At 38.4% G+C, this 20,394-nt stretch overlaps 1 protein-coding gene across 9 annotated transcripts in view; it reads right to left on the reverse strand.

Annotated features, from left to right (window-relative positions):
- The window catches only part of FRY (FRY microtubule binding protein), a 250,388-nt gene that overhangs the window by 146,503 nt on the left and 83,491 nt on the right, over window positions 1-20,394 (reverse strand). The window contains exon 1 of one of the 9 annotated variants that reach the window (XM_087756430.1): window positions 2,114-2,318. The exons of the other annotated variants lie outside the window; for them this stretch is intronic. Within the exon in view, the coding sequence (XP_087612556.1) occupies window positions 2,114-2,174 (61 nt within the window). The 5' untranslated portion in view covers window positions 2,175-2,318. Of the gene's footprint in view, window positions 1-2,113; window positions 2,319-20,394 lie in introns of those variants that run through there. 9 annotated transcript variants of the gene reach the window in all.

Raw genomic sequence — 20,394 nt, forward strand, 5'->3', positions numbered from 1 at the left:
TGCATGCCTCACATCCTTATGAAATCAAGCTTAAGAAACCCTAGTCACGCTACCTGGGAGCTGCCACCCTTATCTTCAATCATCGTGGCATTCAGCCAGGATTTTGAGACTGGAATTTAAAGCCACACAGTCGTTGTTAGGAGGAAGCCTTTTAACAACGATGCTGTTAGGTTTGTGGCACAGGCTGATCTAATTTTTTTCCCAGACATCTAACTGAAAAATCAGTTATTTGCACACTGCAATAGAGAAATGCAATTATTTGTGAGATTTGTCAGTGCACCAGAAATTTTTATTCTAGCTCTTCTTTCAAATATAGGACTGTACAGCCTTTCCCCCAAAGGAAAGTAAAAGGATATCCTGGGGGTTAACATCTATCATTGCTACAGCAATTACAGCAGTTATAGAAATGACTGACATATGACACTCATTTAGTTCAAATTTTTAAAAGATCATTTTGTAGCTGCTAACGCCATATAAGCACCTTCAGTGTGGAAGTTAGCATTGCCAACAGCGTGAGGATTCTGAGTTGATCATGAGTTGGTCATGAACTGTTATATACAGGTTTGGCTTTCCAATGCATCTTTTCAGTTCCATTATCTCAAGCATTTGCATATGCTTGATATTTGCATTGCAAAAATCTGGCCCAGTGACTAGACTATCACTGACATTTATACTGATGATGTATGAGCTTTAACAGAATACAGTTCTTTTTCCTAGACTGAGAGCCCTACAAAGCTCATAAAAGAGAGTTGCCTCTGAGACATAAAACTGGAAATCAAGGACTCAAAATTTAAGAAACAGCTGCATTAAAGTCATCCATGATAGGTCCCTTTATGTTGAAATGTTATAATGTGGGTCTTAAAAATAACAGTAAGAAGGATGTGTCCATTTTTGCCATCTATACCAGTGAAACACTGCCCCGTCAAATAAAAGGCGTAATTTTTACCTGAGAAATTACCACGTATAGTTTGTATGAGTTTATGCAGAAGATATCTGATGGGGGTGGGGTGGGAGGAAGGGGTTATACTCAATTCTAAATATTGATTTCATTGACAAATCAAGTTTTTACTATCTGGTTTCAAAATAATAATGTTCTACAAAGAGCAGTACCAGAACGGACCACTGAAATACTTAGTCTGAACTCCTAACGTATTGTAGGGTACTGGTCACCACACAAATACTGCATTAAACTAAACCCGTCACCTAGAGAAAAGTACCTCATTCCCAAGGAGAAGAATGGGGATGCACATGCAGGAGACCATGGTAACCCTGATGCCTGAGGGCCCTGCAATAGCAGGGAATCTGTAGGCCAATTTTAGCATGTTGTATACATATTTAAAGCTCCTATCCTAGGAAAACAGATTAACTACGCATGATCAACTATAAGATGTCTGTACCACTTTGGGGTGAAATTCTGTCCAAGAGCTACTGCTCTCAAACAACCCATTTTCTTGTTTCCAAGATATGTTCCCTATTTTTCTACTGTATCTGCAATAAGCTGCATTTCAAATTATACTCTTTTCCTACAGAATATTTTCATTTAGTTCAGAACCATAAGTTTTTCTCAATGTTATGTATTTTTAGACAATTAAAAACAAGGAGTAAATATGTAAGAAGCAATGCAGTATTACATATGGTTGTCATCACAACCATATACTATTGCCACAGAAAGGATTACTGAATGAAAATCACTACTAATTTTTTTCCTGTATCAATCATTTCCCTGATGAGAGAAATAGTTGTAAAAAAGCACAGTAGTTTTAAAACACACACACACACACACACACACACACACACAGAGTCAGTAAGCTGATAAAGGGGATGGGTGTAAAATTAAATTACCATAAGAGAGTCTCTGCTGTGATTTACACTATAGGTATTTTTCTTAAAGCTCTGAGATGAAGCAAAACAATAGAACGATCACAATGCACAAGCCAAGAGTCTGTGCTACGCTGGATACAACTGCAGCCAAACACAGTTACTGAATTTTCAGTAGCAGAAGAAACAGATATTGAGGTTTTTTTAGTTAACTGTGTCAAATATACACTTTAGCAACAACGAGCAAACTAATAACACAAACCAAAACATGTATTTGCAGTATTTTCGTACCTACCGAGCCCCTTTATAAAGCCGATCACACTGGATTTTCTCCAACATGCTACTGTAATATCCATGAGCCTGTGAATACCTGAAATGTTCCACTCCTTCAGTTAGAAAAGTTAGAACCCTTTTCTAACTAAAATTGAAAAGGAAATTAGTTGTTTCATAATCCTGTTTCATACTTCACTATACATTTTTCAGCACTGAGGCACACATTTCTTTTCGTTTTTTCGTTTGTTTTTTTTCTAATAGACAAGTGCTGAAGACCTACAATGTGTGAGCTAGAGCAGGCCGCCGGATCAGATCAGCCTTTCCACAACCAAAGGGGTAATTTTTAGCTTCAGCGTATGATGATGACCACTGTGGCTGCATGTCTATATTTATCCACAAGTACATACTATGCTGACAGATTAGCGAAACTACTTCAGGCACTCCAAGAACATGAGACAGGATAATGGAGTTCGACATAAACAAACCATGCATATCAAACACACGTATTATCATACAATCCAAGCTGAAAGCAATTAGTATAGAAATGCAAAGCACAGAGACAACACAGGATGGGTTTTGTTTTGTCACTAAGGTCTTTTGGCCAGAAGTACATACAGTTGAAATTCCTTGCGATAAAACCAACGCAGTAGCTCTTCTTTGCCCATGCCAAGAGTCAGTGAGAAACCACATACGCTTAAGGATAATTATACATCTGCTGAAATAACTCTTAAGAAAATTTGCTTTGTTTTAAAACTGCAATTATAATATTAAAAAGAAAACACATTATTAAATAAAGCCTGAAGAATTTAATTTACAAGCATATGGTACATGTGCCAAGGTTACCAAAAGGTGGCTTTTTCACCCTTTGAAGGAGAACATTCCCAATTAGTTTGAGCTTGATAGACAAAGAGAATAAAATTAGAGGGAAAATTCTGCTGAAAGAAGCAAACTAGAAGCCTAGCAGATCCATTTTTATCTTGAAAGAAACTGTAAGGTTCCCAATGAAAATGTTATTCCAGCATATTAGTAAGATGCAGTAGTAGCACTATTTTAGTGGAAGCATTATTTTCATAATTCATTTGCATGTTTCAACAAAAAATAACCATAAAGGCATAAAGTTAACCAATAAAACATAATATTAATGACATGCAATATATGTGATAGGAAATAAATTTATTTAAAGTACAGGACTTTATGATGAGCAATTGATGCAACTAATGTCTGATCTTTTTGTGTTTCTGATCCTCTCTTAGTGAGATTTACACTCAAAAATTAAAGACCAGGAAGAATTCAGTGCACATCTGAGTCCCACATCCAGACTGTTTGGAAAGTAGAAGTGTAAGTTATGGTGGTACCGGTGTTGGCCTTACTCTTCACAGGGAATCAGTTTCATGAATATTGACCTACATGTTTTGCTTACTGCTTATTTTCCATTTTTTATCAAAAGAGTTGATAAATCAGAGAGTAAATATACCCTTTTTAAGCTACTCCTCCCCTCTAACTGCATGCTTACCTAAATATAATTTAAGCTAATTATTAAAATAAAGGCAAGAAAACCTGATTGTATGGCCTACAGCAATTTCTAAGGTCCATATAAAAGCTGCTGTACGAATCTGCCATAAGCAATAGCATTGCAGACATAGCTTTCCTTCTCTAGTGCTGGAAACCATTTACACTGCCAACTGTAGTGAGGCTGGCGCGCATTCTCCTAGGGACGGAGAGATCTGTAATTACCGTTTGCGTATGTATGTCCCAGGCAGAGAGTCTCAACTGTGGAGCTTTGATGCTACACTTAACTGAATATACTGCTGCAAAGCTTCCTCTATGTTAATAAAAAATGTAAAATAAGCAGTAAACAAAACATGTAGGCAAATATTCACATTGCATGAAATCGATTCCCTGTGAAGGCTCATTTGCAGGTGAGGGAATTCTTTGCAGTGAAAAATTCACTCACTGACAGCAGTATGTAGACCCAGACAGTAGATACAGGCATATACAGACAATCAGAACGTATGAGAGAATCTATATCGCAAAAAGCTCAAACATATTTTCCCTCTTAGTAGAACAAAGTTGTCTCCAAAACTACATGCAACAGAAATCTCAGTGAACTTGTATTTTAAAAGTACAGACTTTGAACACTCTGTCTAAAACTGTTGTTCAAGCAACTACTGGGAGAAGACACTAAGTCGTTCCGTGCAGCTGCCTTGACACAAGAACCTGACATAAAACTATTCCAACTCATCCTGTCTTTCAAAAGCCTATTTACTTCAAATATAGGATTCTTCAGGAAGAGTTACTTTGGTTGACCAATTAGATAGATGGTCTGCAATGTTACAAAGATAAAACCCAACAATTCCATGCAAAACAAAAGTCTGGGCATAGCATGCAAATCCTTTTGCCAGAGGAAATACTATCTAGTCTAGAAGATAAAATGGAAGAGGCCATGAGGTCAGTGGAGAAAAGTATAAAAGAATTTCAAGATTCTGGAGCAGAACAGCTCATTCTGAAAACAAGCCTGAAGGGAATAACAGATCTGGGAGGATTTCCAAAAAGGTGGTGAGAGATGACCGAAGCTGTTCCAAATGGAAATTCTCAAACTACTTGATTATGCTGAAACTGTATGCTGAAACTGTAAGGGAGAAGAGGCTAACTTATAAATTTCAGATTCTTCCGTTTCTTTAAAGAGACATGCCTCGGGAGAGTCATTTGTATAAAAAGGCATGGGGGAAGAGAAAGGAAGGAGATATCTTCAGTGATAAAGGCATTCCAGGACTTTGTCACAGATTTAAGTGAGGTAAGACCAACATTGTAAATTATTTCTGTCTGAAGACTTAGTGAAAAAATGCTGTGTTGCCAGGTTTAGGTATATTTATTTCACTATTTTCAGAATACTTGCTGAACTGCAGAAGACAGTTCCAACCCCTGTAGACTTGGTTGGGCAATCCTCCAAACTTTCTGTTCCTTTTACCACAACAAGAGAGTGTAAATTCTACGAGAACACAAGGAACAGCAAAGCCAGGGAACGGGAGACTAACTAGTGCAGCCACTAAGAAGTGGCAGAGTTGCCAATAAAGTGTAAGCTTTGGCCAACCCAACTACTCTAGCCAAGAAAAAGGAGGCTTGAACTTCATGTGTGTGTGTGCATGTGCACACGCATGCCATTCTTCAATTTATTTTCTGTTATCTTCAGGCATATCATAAAACAGCAGGCTTAAAACAGACTGTTATATCCTCAGTGAGACTGAACATTTCAGGACATAAGGCTCACTCCCTGTAGTAAACCCATTCTGCACTCCCCTGAATCCAGGGGTGGACAACGGTTTGCAGAACAGAGCCTCAGAACAAGTCCCAGGTGTGGTCATTTCTTAACAATCAGATCCAGTCCTTTGTGGGATAGAAACAAAATGCAGCATCCATGAAAACAAGTAGGCCTGATGGATGCTAAAATACCACTTGTGGGAGACGGTCTTCTCTGCACATCTACAAAGAGCTCAAATGCTCATTCCACTCAGAGACACTTATGAAGCAGCCATCATCTAGATGAACCCCAGTAGGAAATAACCAGTTTAATACAGATATCTTTGCCCAAGCTCAAGGAAACATTAGAACAGTAATTTACACACACTGACAGGTCTTATTTGAGAAGGATGTATGTGGTGAAGTGCCTGTTAGCTTTGAAGCTAAGGATCTTGTTCAGCCTGGTACCTCGGAAAGGTTAAAACTGTTGGTTTGGCTTTACCAGCCACTAGCAACCTTCTGGCCCTCACATCCCAGCTGCTGGCATGTAGGTGTTAAACTTTGTAATCCTCAGGTGTACACTGCTGTTCTGTGCAAGAGAGGGTAATTGATATGAGACCCCATAGAGGAAAGCAGTGGGTGGAACACATTTTCTCCTCTTGCGAGAGACCGTGTCTCCATATGCAGGAGATTCAAGAATGACGACTGCCAAAACGAACGAACAAACAAACAAACAAACAAACAAACAAACAGGAAATCCTGTCACATACGTCCATCCACTTTCTAAAGGCCTTTTCACTGACTTGGCAAAGCTCCTAGTAACTATGATCCTGTAAGATGTAGACTTTCCCTCTCTTTCTCCTAAGTTGCAGGTCAGGGGTTGAGCAGCTTAACAACGTTCCCTAGGTTCTTATCTCAGATCCCTGGAAGACATCTGAGTGAGGCAGGAAAGCAATTCTCCTTCCTGCCCATTCGCTTTGCTCACCATTTATTATTCTGCTCCTTTTCCTCTAGATCATTATTGTCTTGTTTACATAGACCACTGTGCTGAAGGTACGTGGGAATCTAGGCATGTAACATAAAGATTTTTAGCTGCACTGATTTTAGAATTTCCTTGGTTTATTATACGATTAAAGACTGAAAAAGCTAAATGACATGGGAAATCTTGTGGACAATTTCAAAACAATTTTCGATTGCCATTTGAGTGCTCTGTTTGGGGGTGACTTCTCACTAAAGGAAACATCTGTGTTGCTTCTGATGGGATCCAAATCAAACATAAATACTTCTCGGTTTCTGTGTTTTATATGATAATGACACGCTGCCTCTTTGAAGGCTGACCTGAGATTAACACTATCTTTTCAAAATCTTGGTATCTTTTCTGGATAACTTCAAAAGTTTTGTTATCTTTGCCAGTTATTCCAAAAGTAAAAACTCCAAATAAGGGTGGAAAGATATATTCAGATCATAATTTTCAGATGAGTAGATTAACTGATTTTAAAAAAATTAAAACAAAGAAAAGATTTCTTTCTGAAACTATGCCAGAATTTCTTTGGGCTCAAATAGAGCTTAAAAAGCATTTTATTTTAAATAAAGATGTTCATACTCTTCTTCTATACTTTTTTACGTACTAGGGGAAAAAGCCAGCCTCCACTTTGGTTTTGTTGGATCAGAAAATAGCTTCCTATAAGATTTTTAGACAGATGTTTTGTTGGGTTTGCTTTCCTTTTCACAGACAGAGAGACGAAGATATTCCCGTCGTTTTGTGGTTGATGGGTGTTAGCAGAAGAATCATTTTTAGGGAACTTGGAAAAGTGCCGAGGAAACATAAGGCTAAAAGAGTCTAAAAGAGAAGGAATAGTTACTTCCAAAAGAGGGACTAGCAAACAGGGAGGATGTGACCTGCATCGTCCTTCCCTACACATTTTCTCTTAGAGAGAGTATGCTTTTCCTTTTCTCCTGAAATGTTTTACAATAAAACTCTCAGAGTCTGGATAAGATGGAATTTTAAAAAGATAATTAAACTGTTTATTTTTTACTACAGAAAGACATTAAATTCTTGCATCTGAGTCCTACTCCGATTTAATTAACTACCCCAGATGTTAGAACCAGAACCTTCCCTGAATTTCTGTTGCCTGTTTGTCCACACCTGCTCTTCCAAACCACTGAAAAATGTTGGTTCATGCTGTTAAAAACTCATGTGTTTCACTGGAATGAAAACAGCATACTGGTTATGAACAACATGGCTTCTGTGCAATGTACACATGTGAAGGAAAACCCGAGTGTGGTATAATGCACTTGTGCAAACATAAGCAGTATTTTATTGCTGATGCACAAAAAGAAACAGGCTGTAGCTCACTTCCCTCTGAAATTGCATGGTCTGAACAGTCCTACTGACCTAACGCTGCTCAATGGCTAAGAGTTGATTTCCTAAAGAGTTTTGCTTATTTCATGCCATAATAAATATGATGTCATGTTTAGATGTTTCAAAGTGTAGTACTACGTTGAATAAAAATCTTTAAAACTATAGTTGTTTCCCTGACCTCATCTTCTGATGCACCTGATCTACTCTATGGCTGCCTCTTAGGGAAAGGTTCAAATTTAGCCACCTACAAGCCAAATATCAAATTTAATCTAGCCATCTAGGCTCCAGGTAGAGGAAATGAAGAGAGACTGACATTTCTAGGTGATTCATCATATCCTTCTTAGATTCTTAGCTTAAGACAGAATAAATCACTTTCTAGAGGTGCCTATCACTTGTCAGTGATTACTGAAGGAGAACTGACAACAAAGATATGCATCCAAGGTTATAAGAGATGCCTCTCATTCTTAAGTCTGTAAACTCTTCCAGAGCATCTTGTACAGATTGAACTGCATCGTGGTGCATTTCAGCTGCTGCTGGCTAGGATTCACACCCTGCTCGTGTGGGTGGAAAATGGCGCAATACCAAAAGTAAACCAAGCCGCAAGCTGGCACTGTGAACTGACAAGCTAAACCTTCACAGACCAAGACGACTTTTACAGGATTTTGTGAAGCTTTCTGTGATGAAACCACAGGAGAGATTTCTGTGAATAAAGACTAACATGAGAATAAGTCAGACATTCATTCATGCTTCCCCCTACAGTGGAGCATACAAAGTAACATCTATACAAAGAAAAATGAGAGAAAAAATTTTGCAGCCAAAATCTGGATTAATAATTATCATTATCAATCCCCTACTCTATGTCTGATTGAATCATTATTGTCATTACTTAATATTGGCTGCAGCAGCACACTCACAACATTGTCTATCTTCTATATTAAATCAAACGCTGTTTGGCCTCTTTGCTTACAGACAACCCAACGCACGATGTGTCATCTTTTATTAGCGACACACCATTATGATGCTGTAGTATCTAATAACCCTTTATTAACATTACATTAACAACTCTTTCTTTGAAAGTGGAGTTCACTTGTTTCTTAGCCATAAACCTAAAGGCAAATGTAAATGTTTGTTGCTTTGCTAGACTTGGACTCCAGGACATAAATATTTCTCATAGTCACTCTGAAATATAAAACCAGCAGGGACAAGATAATCACTTTCACCATCCACATGAGCTCAGTGAAGGTTTTTGAAAGTTTGGCTTGAGTACAGCTGCCTACTGCAAAACTTTCACTTGAACAGATGAATGAAGCACATGGAATTTAGCTGCTGTCCAAGGGACCTTCTGCATGTCCAGACAGTTGCAAATACCAAACACAACATGGACAGGACATTGCTCTCATGCTGGTCAGTGGGCCATGACAGAAAACTCCTTCCATACATTGAAATGGCTAAATGTTTTGGAATAAGTGACTGCCAGAAATACATTATTAAATTTGGAGAGGAACAGGCTCCTATAGAGATGAACACTCCATCAGTTAGTTATGAAAATAAAGAAAGAATCCTAAGGTTAACACTGGATTTTCCGAATAAACAGCTTAAACACTGAGAAAACAGAGTAATTTCTTAGAAAAACTGAAGAGCTTAATTACATCTGAAAATAATAAAAAGATTTCCTTTTATGGGATATTCAAAGGGAAATTCAGTATTCCTGATGGCTGGGACAAAACTAATGTTGTATCAGGTTTTCTTAAGGTGTCAGCAAGGACAACCCAGGCAACCACAACACAGCTGGCCTGATATTCATCCACGAATGGCTGCATTTGATTAATAAAGAACTAATACAATGCCATAAGCGTAGGTTTATGGAAAGTTGATTTTACTAAACTAACTGTACCTTTTTACAAGATTATAAATTTGGTTAACAAGGTAAAAAGCGTAGTCTTATATTTCTGTTTGGCATTTGGATTGGTATCTTACCAAACTGCAAAATGAGAACCAAAAAATCAGTGTTCACAACAACAACAGATTAAAAGCTAGGTAACAGATAGTTCTCAACATGGGTTAAGGGAGAATCACACCTTAATGAATGTACTTCTAGTGGAGGTACAGAGACCAGTTCTTGGCCTGTACAATTTATCTTTACTGTTGATGACATAAAAGAAAAACAAAAACATTTCTATAATGTTTACAGGCAAAACACAAATTGAGAGTGGTAGATAGAGAAGATCGTAAAAAGGTCCTTCTACTTTGAATAGCATTTTGAAAACTAAATGCAAGCAAAGAATAGATGAGATATTAATTCTAACCCATGGAGAATCGCATAGCCAGAGACAAAGAACGCATGCCACACAGACAGAATAAGGCTTTCTATTCCTGGGAAGCACTGATTATGAAAAAAGGCCTGAGACCAGGATGACTAATGTGTCGAAAACAGGCTGCTGTTCTTGTGACCTGAAGAGCTACGGAGAGCCTTTTCAAGCAGGATAAACAAGAGCAAAAGCAGGAAAGCTCTATTGCTTCACTGCTAGTGTCTCTGCAAACATTGCTGGGTGCTCAGTCCTGTTCTGGTGTCTGCAGCTTGAGAAAGATGCTGATGAACTAGAGGACCATCAGGAAAGGCAACTATAACTAATGACTGGAAAACTTGCCTTAAAGCTTAGTTTTGTTTGACTATGAGAAAGTCATTTAATCACATCCTCTAATGGCAGGAATTTGCACCTATTGCACCTACAATGGCACTTAATTTGCAAAACATATTTACATGGAGCCACTCAACCCAAAATGCCTTCTCAGACAACACAAACCCTCAGGCACTTCGAAGGTGTGATTCACTACCGCTTAATAAACACCTCTAAAGCAGCTCATCTGAACTGTACCCTGAGAGTGGATATTTCTCTCCATTGGCTATCAGGAACGCCAGGCTTGACTATGTCAGATGTAATATAAACACCGAGGATGCCTGAAAATTAGGTGAGGTGACTTCCATGCCTGCTAAGCATGAATACAAGGAACAGAAATTTGCTAAGACAGCTCTTCGTTCAGTAACATCCAATGTCTGGAATTTTAAGCAAGACAAATGCATTAAAGAAGTTAAACACAAAGGGAAGGAAATTAACTGCCAGAACACTATTAAGGCTGGTGCTGATTCTTCCATTAGTGGAAATTTTAATTTAAGATTTTTTTTTAAGATGTGCTTTAGCTCAAACAGAAATTAATTCAGAGAAGCCATAAAGCCTGCTCTATGAGAAGAACAGATTGGATGACACAATGGTTTTTCTGCCTGTATAATTTATGACTCGTTGAATACATTAGTAGAAAACATATTGCTGAGAACAATCTTTCATTGGTAAAAGTACAATACAGATGTTCTAAGAAGGATTCTTCTATCTCTAATCTTGATAATATCATGAAGCAGAAGTCTGAATGCCTATCAGGACTTGATTTCTCTTTGCACATCCAGGTACAAATATAACTTGTGTGATCAGAGTATCTTTGTGATATATGTAATAACTTCCTGCCATGATGGTTTGCTTGATGAATAACAGAAGCTGTTTTTAAGGGTTGTTTTGTAGAATACACCTCAGGGAAACATGAAAGTGGAGGCAACTTACTGGGATGATTCAATTTTCAGGCAATATTTTAAAGAAAAAGTACATTGCCAAAATAATTTATAAATATGCCTTATAACTAAAAGCGATAACCATACAAAACACTGGTTTGCCTTAAGGGAATGCTTGTATAGAAGAGTGAAGCGCTCTGAAGGCACAGTGATATGCTCCAGGGAACCCATGTTCCACTGAGTGGATGTCTGAGCAGCACAGGAGAACCAGGGCTGAAATGCTATTGCTGAAAGTATGTTCACATCCACATGAAAGTGGACTGTCCTGAGAATCTGCAACAGGCTAAAACCACATCTTAGTGCCTGTTACAGATCACCCACAAATGCCTGGCCATCTGCCACAGAACAAAGCTGAATCAATATAAATATTCAAGGCCTGTTCCTTCTATAGTATCACAGTCTGAAATAAAATTCAGTTTCATACTTGAGTGTATAAGAAAGGTTGTGGTAATGCTGTATGCATTACAGAATTACGTATTCCACCTATTGAACCTCATAATTTTCTTCATTCTTCTTTTGTGGCACCTAAGAAAGTAAATTGTCCTGCCTCTGTCCCAAAGGGAACTTTATAACACAAAGTTGAGGCTCCAAGGGTGCAGGATTGCTGAGCAGAAACACATGTTTTCAGCACTAAGCAAATAGGCCAGAACTGTTCTGTTAAAAAACCCTGATTCTCACTGTAGAAAGAAATTAAAACCAGAACAATACTGACCTAAAAAATGCATAAATGGTTTTGTAAATAGGTATAGAATCAAAAACATAATTCAAAGAAAAAAGGGTAGGCAATGTTTGGCAATGTTTTCCATCAACTGTGATCTTACCATAAATTGTATTAGTTACAAGCATCAGCTGTTGTTATGGGACATCACTTCGCATCAAACACAATGACAAGCTATATTAGCATAATGGGTTATTATTCCCAGATCCGTGTGATCAGTACTCCATGGCAACCCAATGATAATGAATAGCTTTGTCAGTAAGAAAGCATGTATAAAACTATATAAAGCATGAACCTCAAGTACCTGAAATGGTACATAAGGCTACTAATAAATTAAGAATTTAAATACCAGCATTGACATTTCTTTCCATATATACATGGAAAGGGGCACTGAAATTTTCAGTACGTTCTCAACTGACCATCGCCACCGTGGGGACTTGGCATTTCCCAAGATACTTTCACTGAGGGCTCAAGTCAGTTGTGAAGTTGGGTGCTTAAACCTGCCTTGTGGAACAGAAACCAGAAAACTGACCCAAATGATCAGGTTCCCAGTGAGTCAGGCAGCAACTCAGAATGGGATCCACAACAGCCAACCTGGGCCCAACACTGCCTGAGATACATCCCCACATGGACCTCACGTGGCTGGGCATGATGTACAGAGCAGAGAAGCAGCTCCTCTCCTTTTCAGTTTGACTGTAACTGCTTTTTATGTAACAGCTTAATGGCTAGACAACTCACCTGGAACATGGTAGCTTTGGGTTAAATGCTTAATTAAACCTCAGGGGTTTGAACTCTCATCTCCCACCTTCTTGGAGAGCACTCTCATTTTCTGGCTACCGGCCAGAACAGTAAGGATTATGCATGTCCCACTTGTTCGAGGTTTGTCAAATTTGAAGAAAGAATTCAACGTGCTTTGAATTAGAGATGAAATATAACAGCAAGCATGGCTCTAGCTCAGTAGTTGCCACTCAGTTAATCAATGAGTGACAATTACTAAAAATTATGTGATAGATTAAATTATAATAAAAAGTAACATTAAACAATAAAGGTATTTGGGCAAGGGAATGCCTACATTGGTAAATCACCTCTTGTTCTTGTCACTGCATATTACATACACTTCACGGATGCCTCCAAATCAGATCCTTCAGATATTGCTACCTGTTTTCTGCCTGAGTCTGAGCCATTCTAAATAATTTCTGTCATATTTGTCTTCATCCTAGGCTTGTTTCTGAATCCTAGTTGACTGTCCCACAAAGCAGAGCAACAGGTAGGGAAAGAATTAGGCTCCAGAGCAAGAATTGCTCCCGATGCCCCTCTCTTCCTAGTAAAGACATCTCTGTTTTGGTGTGGTGTATTCTTGGGATATAAGTAAGTAATTTGTGCCACTAAGTAATCACTGCACAAAAAAACTATATAGGAACTTTTAAATGCTATAAAATGGACATTATGCTTTTTATGTATCCAGTCCAGACCAATCAGGACCCAGCTACTAATCCAAAATAAATCAGTCTTTCACATGAGATAAAAAGATGCCAAGGTGATGACCAATAAAATGAATGTCCACTTACAACAATTTATTTTCTTAGACTTCATTCGAACCAAGAGTAAATGCTGCATTCATAACGGTAATATTTGTTGCATATAATTTTCTTAACATCTTTAAATAAGATAGATAAATGAAAATGTGAAAGGAATACAGTTACTCAGATTCTTTTAAAGACCCCGAGTATGTTAAATATGACCCTCACATATACTAGGCACCTATCCAAAACCACAGGGAGGGATGCTCTCTCCTGCAGCTAGACCCAGGCTAACTGGCCCCTACTCTCTGGTTAGGTGGAGGCACGGTGAAAACCCCAGGACTCTGCACTTTGTGCACAGGCGCACTTCAGTAGATTTTACCTGCTAGGCAGATGAACGCTCGAGCATCACATTTGACACATGACAGAGAATGAAACACTCCCGAGGAAGTGGAAGGACAGATGAGAAAAGTCATTGTTTAAACACGACTACCTGGTTCATGTGTTTAGACAGATCTCAGGCGTGTCTATGAGGTACACACGCTGGCTCATAATGTCTGGTTTACGTACTAAAATCTGTATGCCCATGGCCAGCTTAGCTACTCAGTAGATACAAGCTACTCTGAGTTACTTAGCCTCAACTGACAGAAGAGCATAGACAGAACCAACCAAATGAGCTATTCTGTGGCAGCTGTCTAACTCTACCATAAATGCAACATAATTCATGAATTAATTTAAAATATATCCTTAAAGCTGGATAAGCATCCTGAAATGCTGAAATCTATAGGGTAATCTTTTATTCAGTATTTCAGAAAAGAGATGATGTCACAGAAGTGAGTTACAATAAATGAAATTGCAAACATCAGGCATAAGGACTGATAAAATGTATGATGTGGGTTTTTTTTAAACTTTACATTGTATTTTTATTTTATGATTCTGTAAAAAGAAATCAAATATAATTTTCTTTTCCTGAAAAAAGCATAGTCTAAAACTTTATGTGGAATATCCTAATACAGTAATTTTAAAATACAGTATGTGGGCTTTTAAAAAACACACATGAAATCAGTCTAACTAATTGCACTGATGTAAAGTTAAATACTGCCTTGTCTTCAGTGAAAAAGCCTTAGGACAATGCTCAGCTTTCTGAAAATGCTGCTCAGTATATCTTACCCAAATTATCAATGCAGATATTTATCAGAATTTCATGACACTGTGCCAGTTCTGGTACAGTTTATGGAAAACCATAGCTATCATTTGGATCCATAATGCATATGATGTGTATGATTTAGAACCGAAAAAAAGAGATTGAAAAAGATTGTCATTGATCACATTTATTATTTGTCATAAGAAGTTTAATGACTGAAGATAATTTGCTGTATTAATTAGCAAAATATGATGTTATATATATTCACACACACACACACAACAATAATGTATAGATTCAAACCTTCCAGCCAAATGTTTCAAACTCTGCTTCTATAAAGTAGGTAAACATGTCCAACATAATAAATGTAAACTATATCAACTTGAAATGTCATTTCTGGATTTAATATTATAAAAATGAAATCTTTATAACAAAAAGTCATGCCCTGAGGATATAGTCATAACATAAATGTAATCTTTAAAATGCATGACATTTCAGGCAGGCAGGCTTTAGGAGAATTTACCAATACGGTTGAAATTTGGTATGTAAATGTTTAGGATATGTGCTAGCTGTGCAAGAGGATCTGACTGGTGTTATACAGCCCTTTGTATTTAATTGAGAAAAATGCTTGATTAAAATCAGTGGCAGCAACTTTGTAGAAACTATCACCTCGTTACTTTGCAGGAATAGATTCCTTTTTGTAACAAGAAACTGACTGCATAAAGTCATAATAGACTTTATGGTGAACTAGAAAGAATCGTATTAATATTAGACAGAGCCATTCTAAGTATCTATTAATACCATAAGCACATAATAAATTTAAACAAATCTCTAACTTGCCAGTAGTGTGATGCTTCCATTTTACTCCTTGAAGGACTACTGTTTGCCCTCAAAGAAGTTTAAAACCCCTCACTTGTAATTGCCATTCTCAGCAGCTCTGCTGTAACGGACAGACCTCTCAGTTTCCCGCTCTGGGCAGAACAGAGCTGGGAATGGGCCTAGGTGCCCCTAGGCGTCTGTCTGGACCTCCTCTCACTGCAGTTGCAGAAGACAGTCAACCCTATGCCTCTCCTGCCAGTGAAGAGCGGGTCCTTCCGCTATAGTTTGACAGTCTTGTTTTTCATGTTTCAAAAATAAATTCTGTTTCGAAAGCCATTTACAGATTCCCATGGTCAGTACATTTTCAGAGTTTTACTCTAAATAACTCCTCATTTCATTTGATTATTCTTTTTTTTCTTCCTTTTTCTTTGCTGATACTGTAATGTAAGGATTATCACAAATGTCATTAACATGCTATCTACCTTCTTCCAAATCTCTAACAAGGATATAAAATAAAATAAAGCCTAAAGTCCATCCCTGCAGTACCCAATTGCTTAGCTTAATCTAATGTGACAACAAAGCATCAGTATGGATACTTTATCTACGGTGCCTCATGCAAGTTTTTAACACATTGCTCGTAAAACTATTATGCTTGAAAGTATGCTGAGTGACGCTCAAATATTCACTAATGCCCAAACACACGGTCTGTTTCACCATTCCCCTGAGAATACTGTCAAAAGCCCCCAGATCTGTCCGACATCCTCCCTCGGGAGATGCTAGGACAGGTTAGCTTTATTATTAGCTTATACACTACCTACTGTATTGGAGAAGAACCATTAGGAAGTTATCTGCTACTGCATTACAAGTAATAATAAATAGAATAATAATCTGGTAAGAGTATTTCTTTGTACATCTATGTGCTTTCCACTGTGTGTTGCATTACCTCATTGGACCCAGGCTTTCAGAAATGAAAATGATAAGCGAGGTAATATAGTGGACGTATGATGAATCTGATGCCAAACAAACCAACTGTTGACCCAGTGCCCTTAACAGCACATGCAAGTCACTTGCTGCTCTCCTCACCTGATAATATTTAACACTGTCTGTCACCTAACCCAAGCACTAAGGCAAAGCAAGGCATACCCTTTGCTGGTGGGATTTGCTATAAAGCAAGGATATAGGATGGAAATCAGGACTTCTGCACTGCATTCTGCGCTTGGGAGGGGATTTCTCTGTCTCTCACCTCCCCCATCTCGCCAGCTGCTCGCGTCTTACTCCATCTCTACAATCTGGTGTCTCCTCACGGCTGTGTCTTCCTTGCTTCAGGCTCCCCACTCCACTCCCAGACTCCCATGCACGGTTCCCCTTGCCCAGCCAAACACTGTTGCTCATCTCATCCCATCCTTCCAGCCCTCTCACCCCCATCCCATCCCTCCTCCCGTCCCTGCCCCTTCAGCCACCCCTTTCCAGTACCCCCTTGGCCCTGTCTCCTACCAGCCACGCTTCATTTCTACTCCCACTGTCTGGGAAGTATCAATGCCCCTGTTACTGATTCCTCCTCCATGATGACTCCCCTGCCTTTTCTCCTTCATTCCCACTGGCTCTTTGCTGGGCTTTTAATCCAAATTTGCTCTCCCCTCTGCCCTCACTTTCTTCGTGCAGTCACCGTACGGAGGCAGTTGGCTGTAAGGTGTCTGTCCCCCACCCACTCCCAAGATCCTCCTCAAGAGAATTTTTAACATGAACAAACAACAGTGTTTTTGCATTTTCTCATGCTTAGAGAGGGCAGAACCACTTCTGCAGAAAATTCCAAAATTCACCTTCAGGGACATTGAGTTTAGAAGTGCTTTAGTCCAAACTGCAGAGCTCAGGAAAAATTATTGGCAACAGAAAAGAGGCTTTTTCCAGAAAAAAGTAGGCACAGCAATATACATACATAATCACTAACATATATTCTCTTTTTTCCTATCTTTTTATAGAATTCCAACCTGTCAATATTAAAGATTTAGTTTTAAAAGTTCATTAAAATAATAATTCCAATGATTCCAGTAATTTCAGTTGCGATAGAAGTCTGCAGCTCCCTGTAACACCCACTTCTACCTGCCCTGTCCCTGACTGCTTGAATACATGACAGACAGATGAGTAAAAACAATCAAAATTTTTAATTCCACTTTCCCTTTGAAAATTTTTCCATCTTCTATTTTATGACATACATGTTAAAGATTCACTATGGACAAGCTGAGACTTTGCTTAATTTACTACAAACCCCAATGACTTTTGCATTTCAAAAGCAATACTTTCCAACTTTTGATTCCCAGAGAGTTATTGCTCTTGATCAAGCACTCATCCCAGTAAAGAATACATACGTTGCTCTGCCACATTTTCCTGCCTATGAGTAATAGAACAAAAATCAAACTAATTGCCTAGCTTTGGTTCAGATGGCACACAGATAAAGGGTGCAGTGAGGTTATTTGTTTCAAGCATCTGCCTTCAAAGGACAAGAATTAGAGCTAAATAATTTTCTCTTCATTTAAGGCATCAGTAGCAACAAATACGCACCCTGTGGAATTTAAAATAATCCAAGGACATTTCCATTTTAAAATTACTACTTACCGCCAATTAAAAATCTTATTACAAGTAATAACTAGTTGAGTCATGATTCACAATGTGTCATTTGGCTACCAAGAATGTGAAGGAAGAAAGGTTCTTCCAGTAAAGGAATAGGAGACAGGGTTTCATTTCCAGCTCTAACACAGGTTTCATGTGTAATCTTGTGTTTCTCAGCTAACTAACTTCTCTGTTTCAATTTGCCCAGTAATAGCAATAAAGGAATAATACTTCCATCTTTCATATTCATGTAATAATGCTGAAAGAACTGAAGTCTGTAAAGCTTCTAGATGGGAAGCACTGTATGAACACTATTATAATGTAGACCATTGCAAGCAAGGTATTTGCAGCAGTTTCCCTGCATCTGAACTAATGAATGTCAATTTGCATCTTGTGAATGTATTTTAAAATAAGCAACAGTATGAGTTTTGCATGCAGTCCTCTCAAAGGTGTGACTGAAGCTTGTCTCACAGCTGGGGTATTTACAACGGCTGTCGCAGCAAGGATTTCCTTATGTCTAAGATGGGAAGCTCATGCTGCCATTTTTTGTCAGGTGGACTTCCCTCTTCACTGCCTAACAGCCTCAGTTTACAAATTCTGTAGAAACTTAGGTATCTTTAAGTACTCTGCCCTCCTCTGAATTGTACTGAATTTGGTCAACATGTTCAAAAAAGGCAGGCAGACTGAATAAGCTTTGCTTCCATTGGAAAGCAGACTAAAAATAATTCCAGTTACAAGGGAATAAATTGCAAATCCTGATGTCAGGTAGCTTAGACTACTTTCAACACATGATATGTCTATAATATGCACAGATTCTGAAAATATATTACAATATATTACTGTGAGTATATGCAGAAACCTACCCTACAAACTTCTCAAGCTAGAACTCTATACAAGTGTCCCTCTGACTAAAAAGGCAAATTGATCCATACATTTAAAGACATTCATAAGTAACAATCAGAAATGCAGTAAGAAAGATAATTGTGTATATTCTGTTCAACAAAAGTTCAAGGGAATCAATATCAAAACAAATTGATACATGGAAATCCTTCAAAGTTCAATTTGTTCCACATACAAGTTGAGACTCTTCAAAGTTACAGAGACAGAGCTATACAGCTAGAGATTAGGAAAAAATGTTAGTACAATGATCACCTAACTATAGGAGAATTCCTGCAGATCAATACCTTTGGCAGACTTCTGTGCTGAGCCAGGTACTACCGGTTACTTAAGAACTCAAGGAAATATAAATGAGTCTTTCAAAGTCAAGCCTTTCAAAATAAAACTAAAACCATCTGCAACTTCACAATTACAAATAAAGAACAATAATAATCAAGATCTGTTGCATTCTGTCGATCAGTCCTTGTCTAACGTCAACGCATCTAACATCTTCGCATTTTGACCATACACAAATCACGATTTCTGACCCCCTCACTGACTAGTGAAAATCGCAGCAGCCTCTCTACTTCTATGCATTAGTGCTACATTTGATGACAGCAAATTTCTGAAAGCATAGAAAGTATTCAAGATAAAGACTGCATAGCATGTCTCTCAAAAGGGTCCCATTTTTTTGTGTGTGAAACTTCTCTGCTAAGGCTCCAACCACTTAATTAAGCTCTTTATCAGCAACACATTCCCCTGGAGACACGTGATATGTGTCACTACAGTGATCCCACAGTATTTACAAAACACCACTCAGATTTCTCTTCAAACCAGTGGCCTGAAAAGCACCCCAAAATCTCCCTTCTGGGACATGACAGAGCTGCATCTCCCAGGTGGCTCTGTAACACCAGTTGCACCAGTGACCTTGGTATTTATGCACAAACATCAGTATTGTTGGTGGCTCTCTATATTGGTGATCTCTGTATTTTGTGCAGAGGAGGAAGCATGCAGCATTCCACAACTCAGTGAAACCACTGCTACTTGGCCAAACACAAACTAGGAAGCCAGTGTTTCTCAGATGTGTTTTCATTCAGCCACTTGTTTTAGAAAGCTCTGCTGTCTGCTGTGAATAGAAAATCTTTGCCATCCCTCAGTTTTGAATGTGATTATAATTTGAAATATAGAAAAGAACATAAATATATATGGAATTGCCAGGCTTCTCGGTAGTTCCTCCAAGGAGGAGAGTCTCTGCTCCTGAACTCCAGACTTGCACAAGTTCTACCTTTCCCCCTTATCAGAAGTGCCATATCAAGGGGCACTCCAGCACCTGGCAGAGGCCGGAGAGACCTTGCTGGTAAAGACTGAGGCAAAGGTGGCACTTGGTACCTCAGTCCACTG

This window comes from Nipponia nippon, unplaced genomic scaffold (assembly GCF_047370975.1).
Source record: "Nipponia nippon isolate SJK-2023a ecotype South Korea unplaced genomic scaffold, ASM4737097v1 scaffold_2, whole genome shotgun sequence".
NCBI classification, from domain to species: domain Eukaryota; kingdom Metazoa; phylum Chordata; class Aves; order Pelecaniformes; family Threskiornithidae; genus Nipponia; species Nipponia nippon.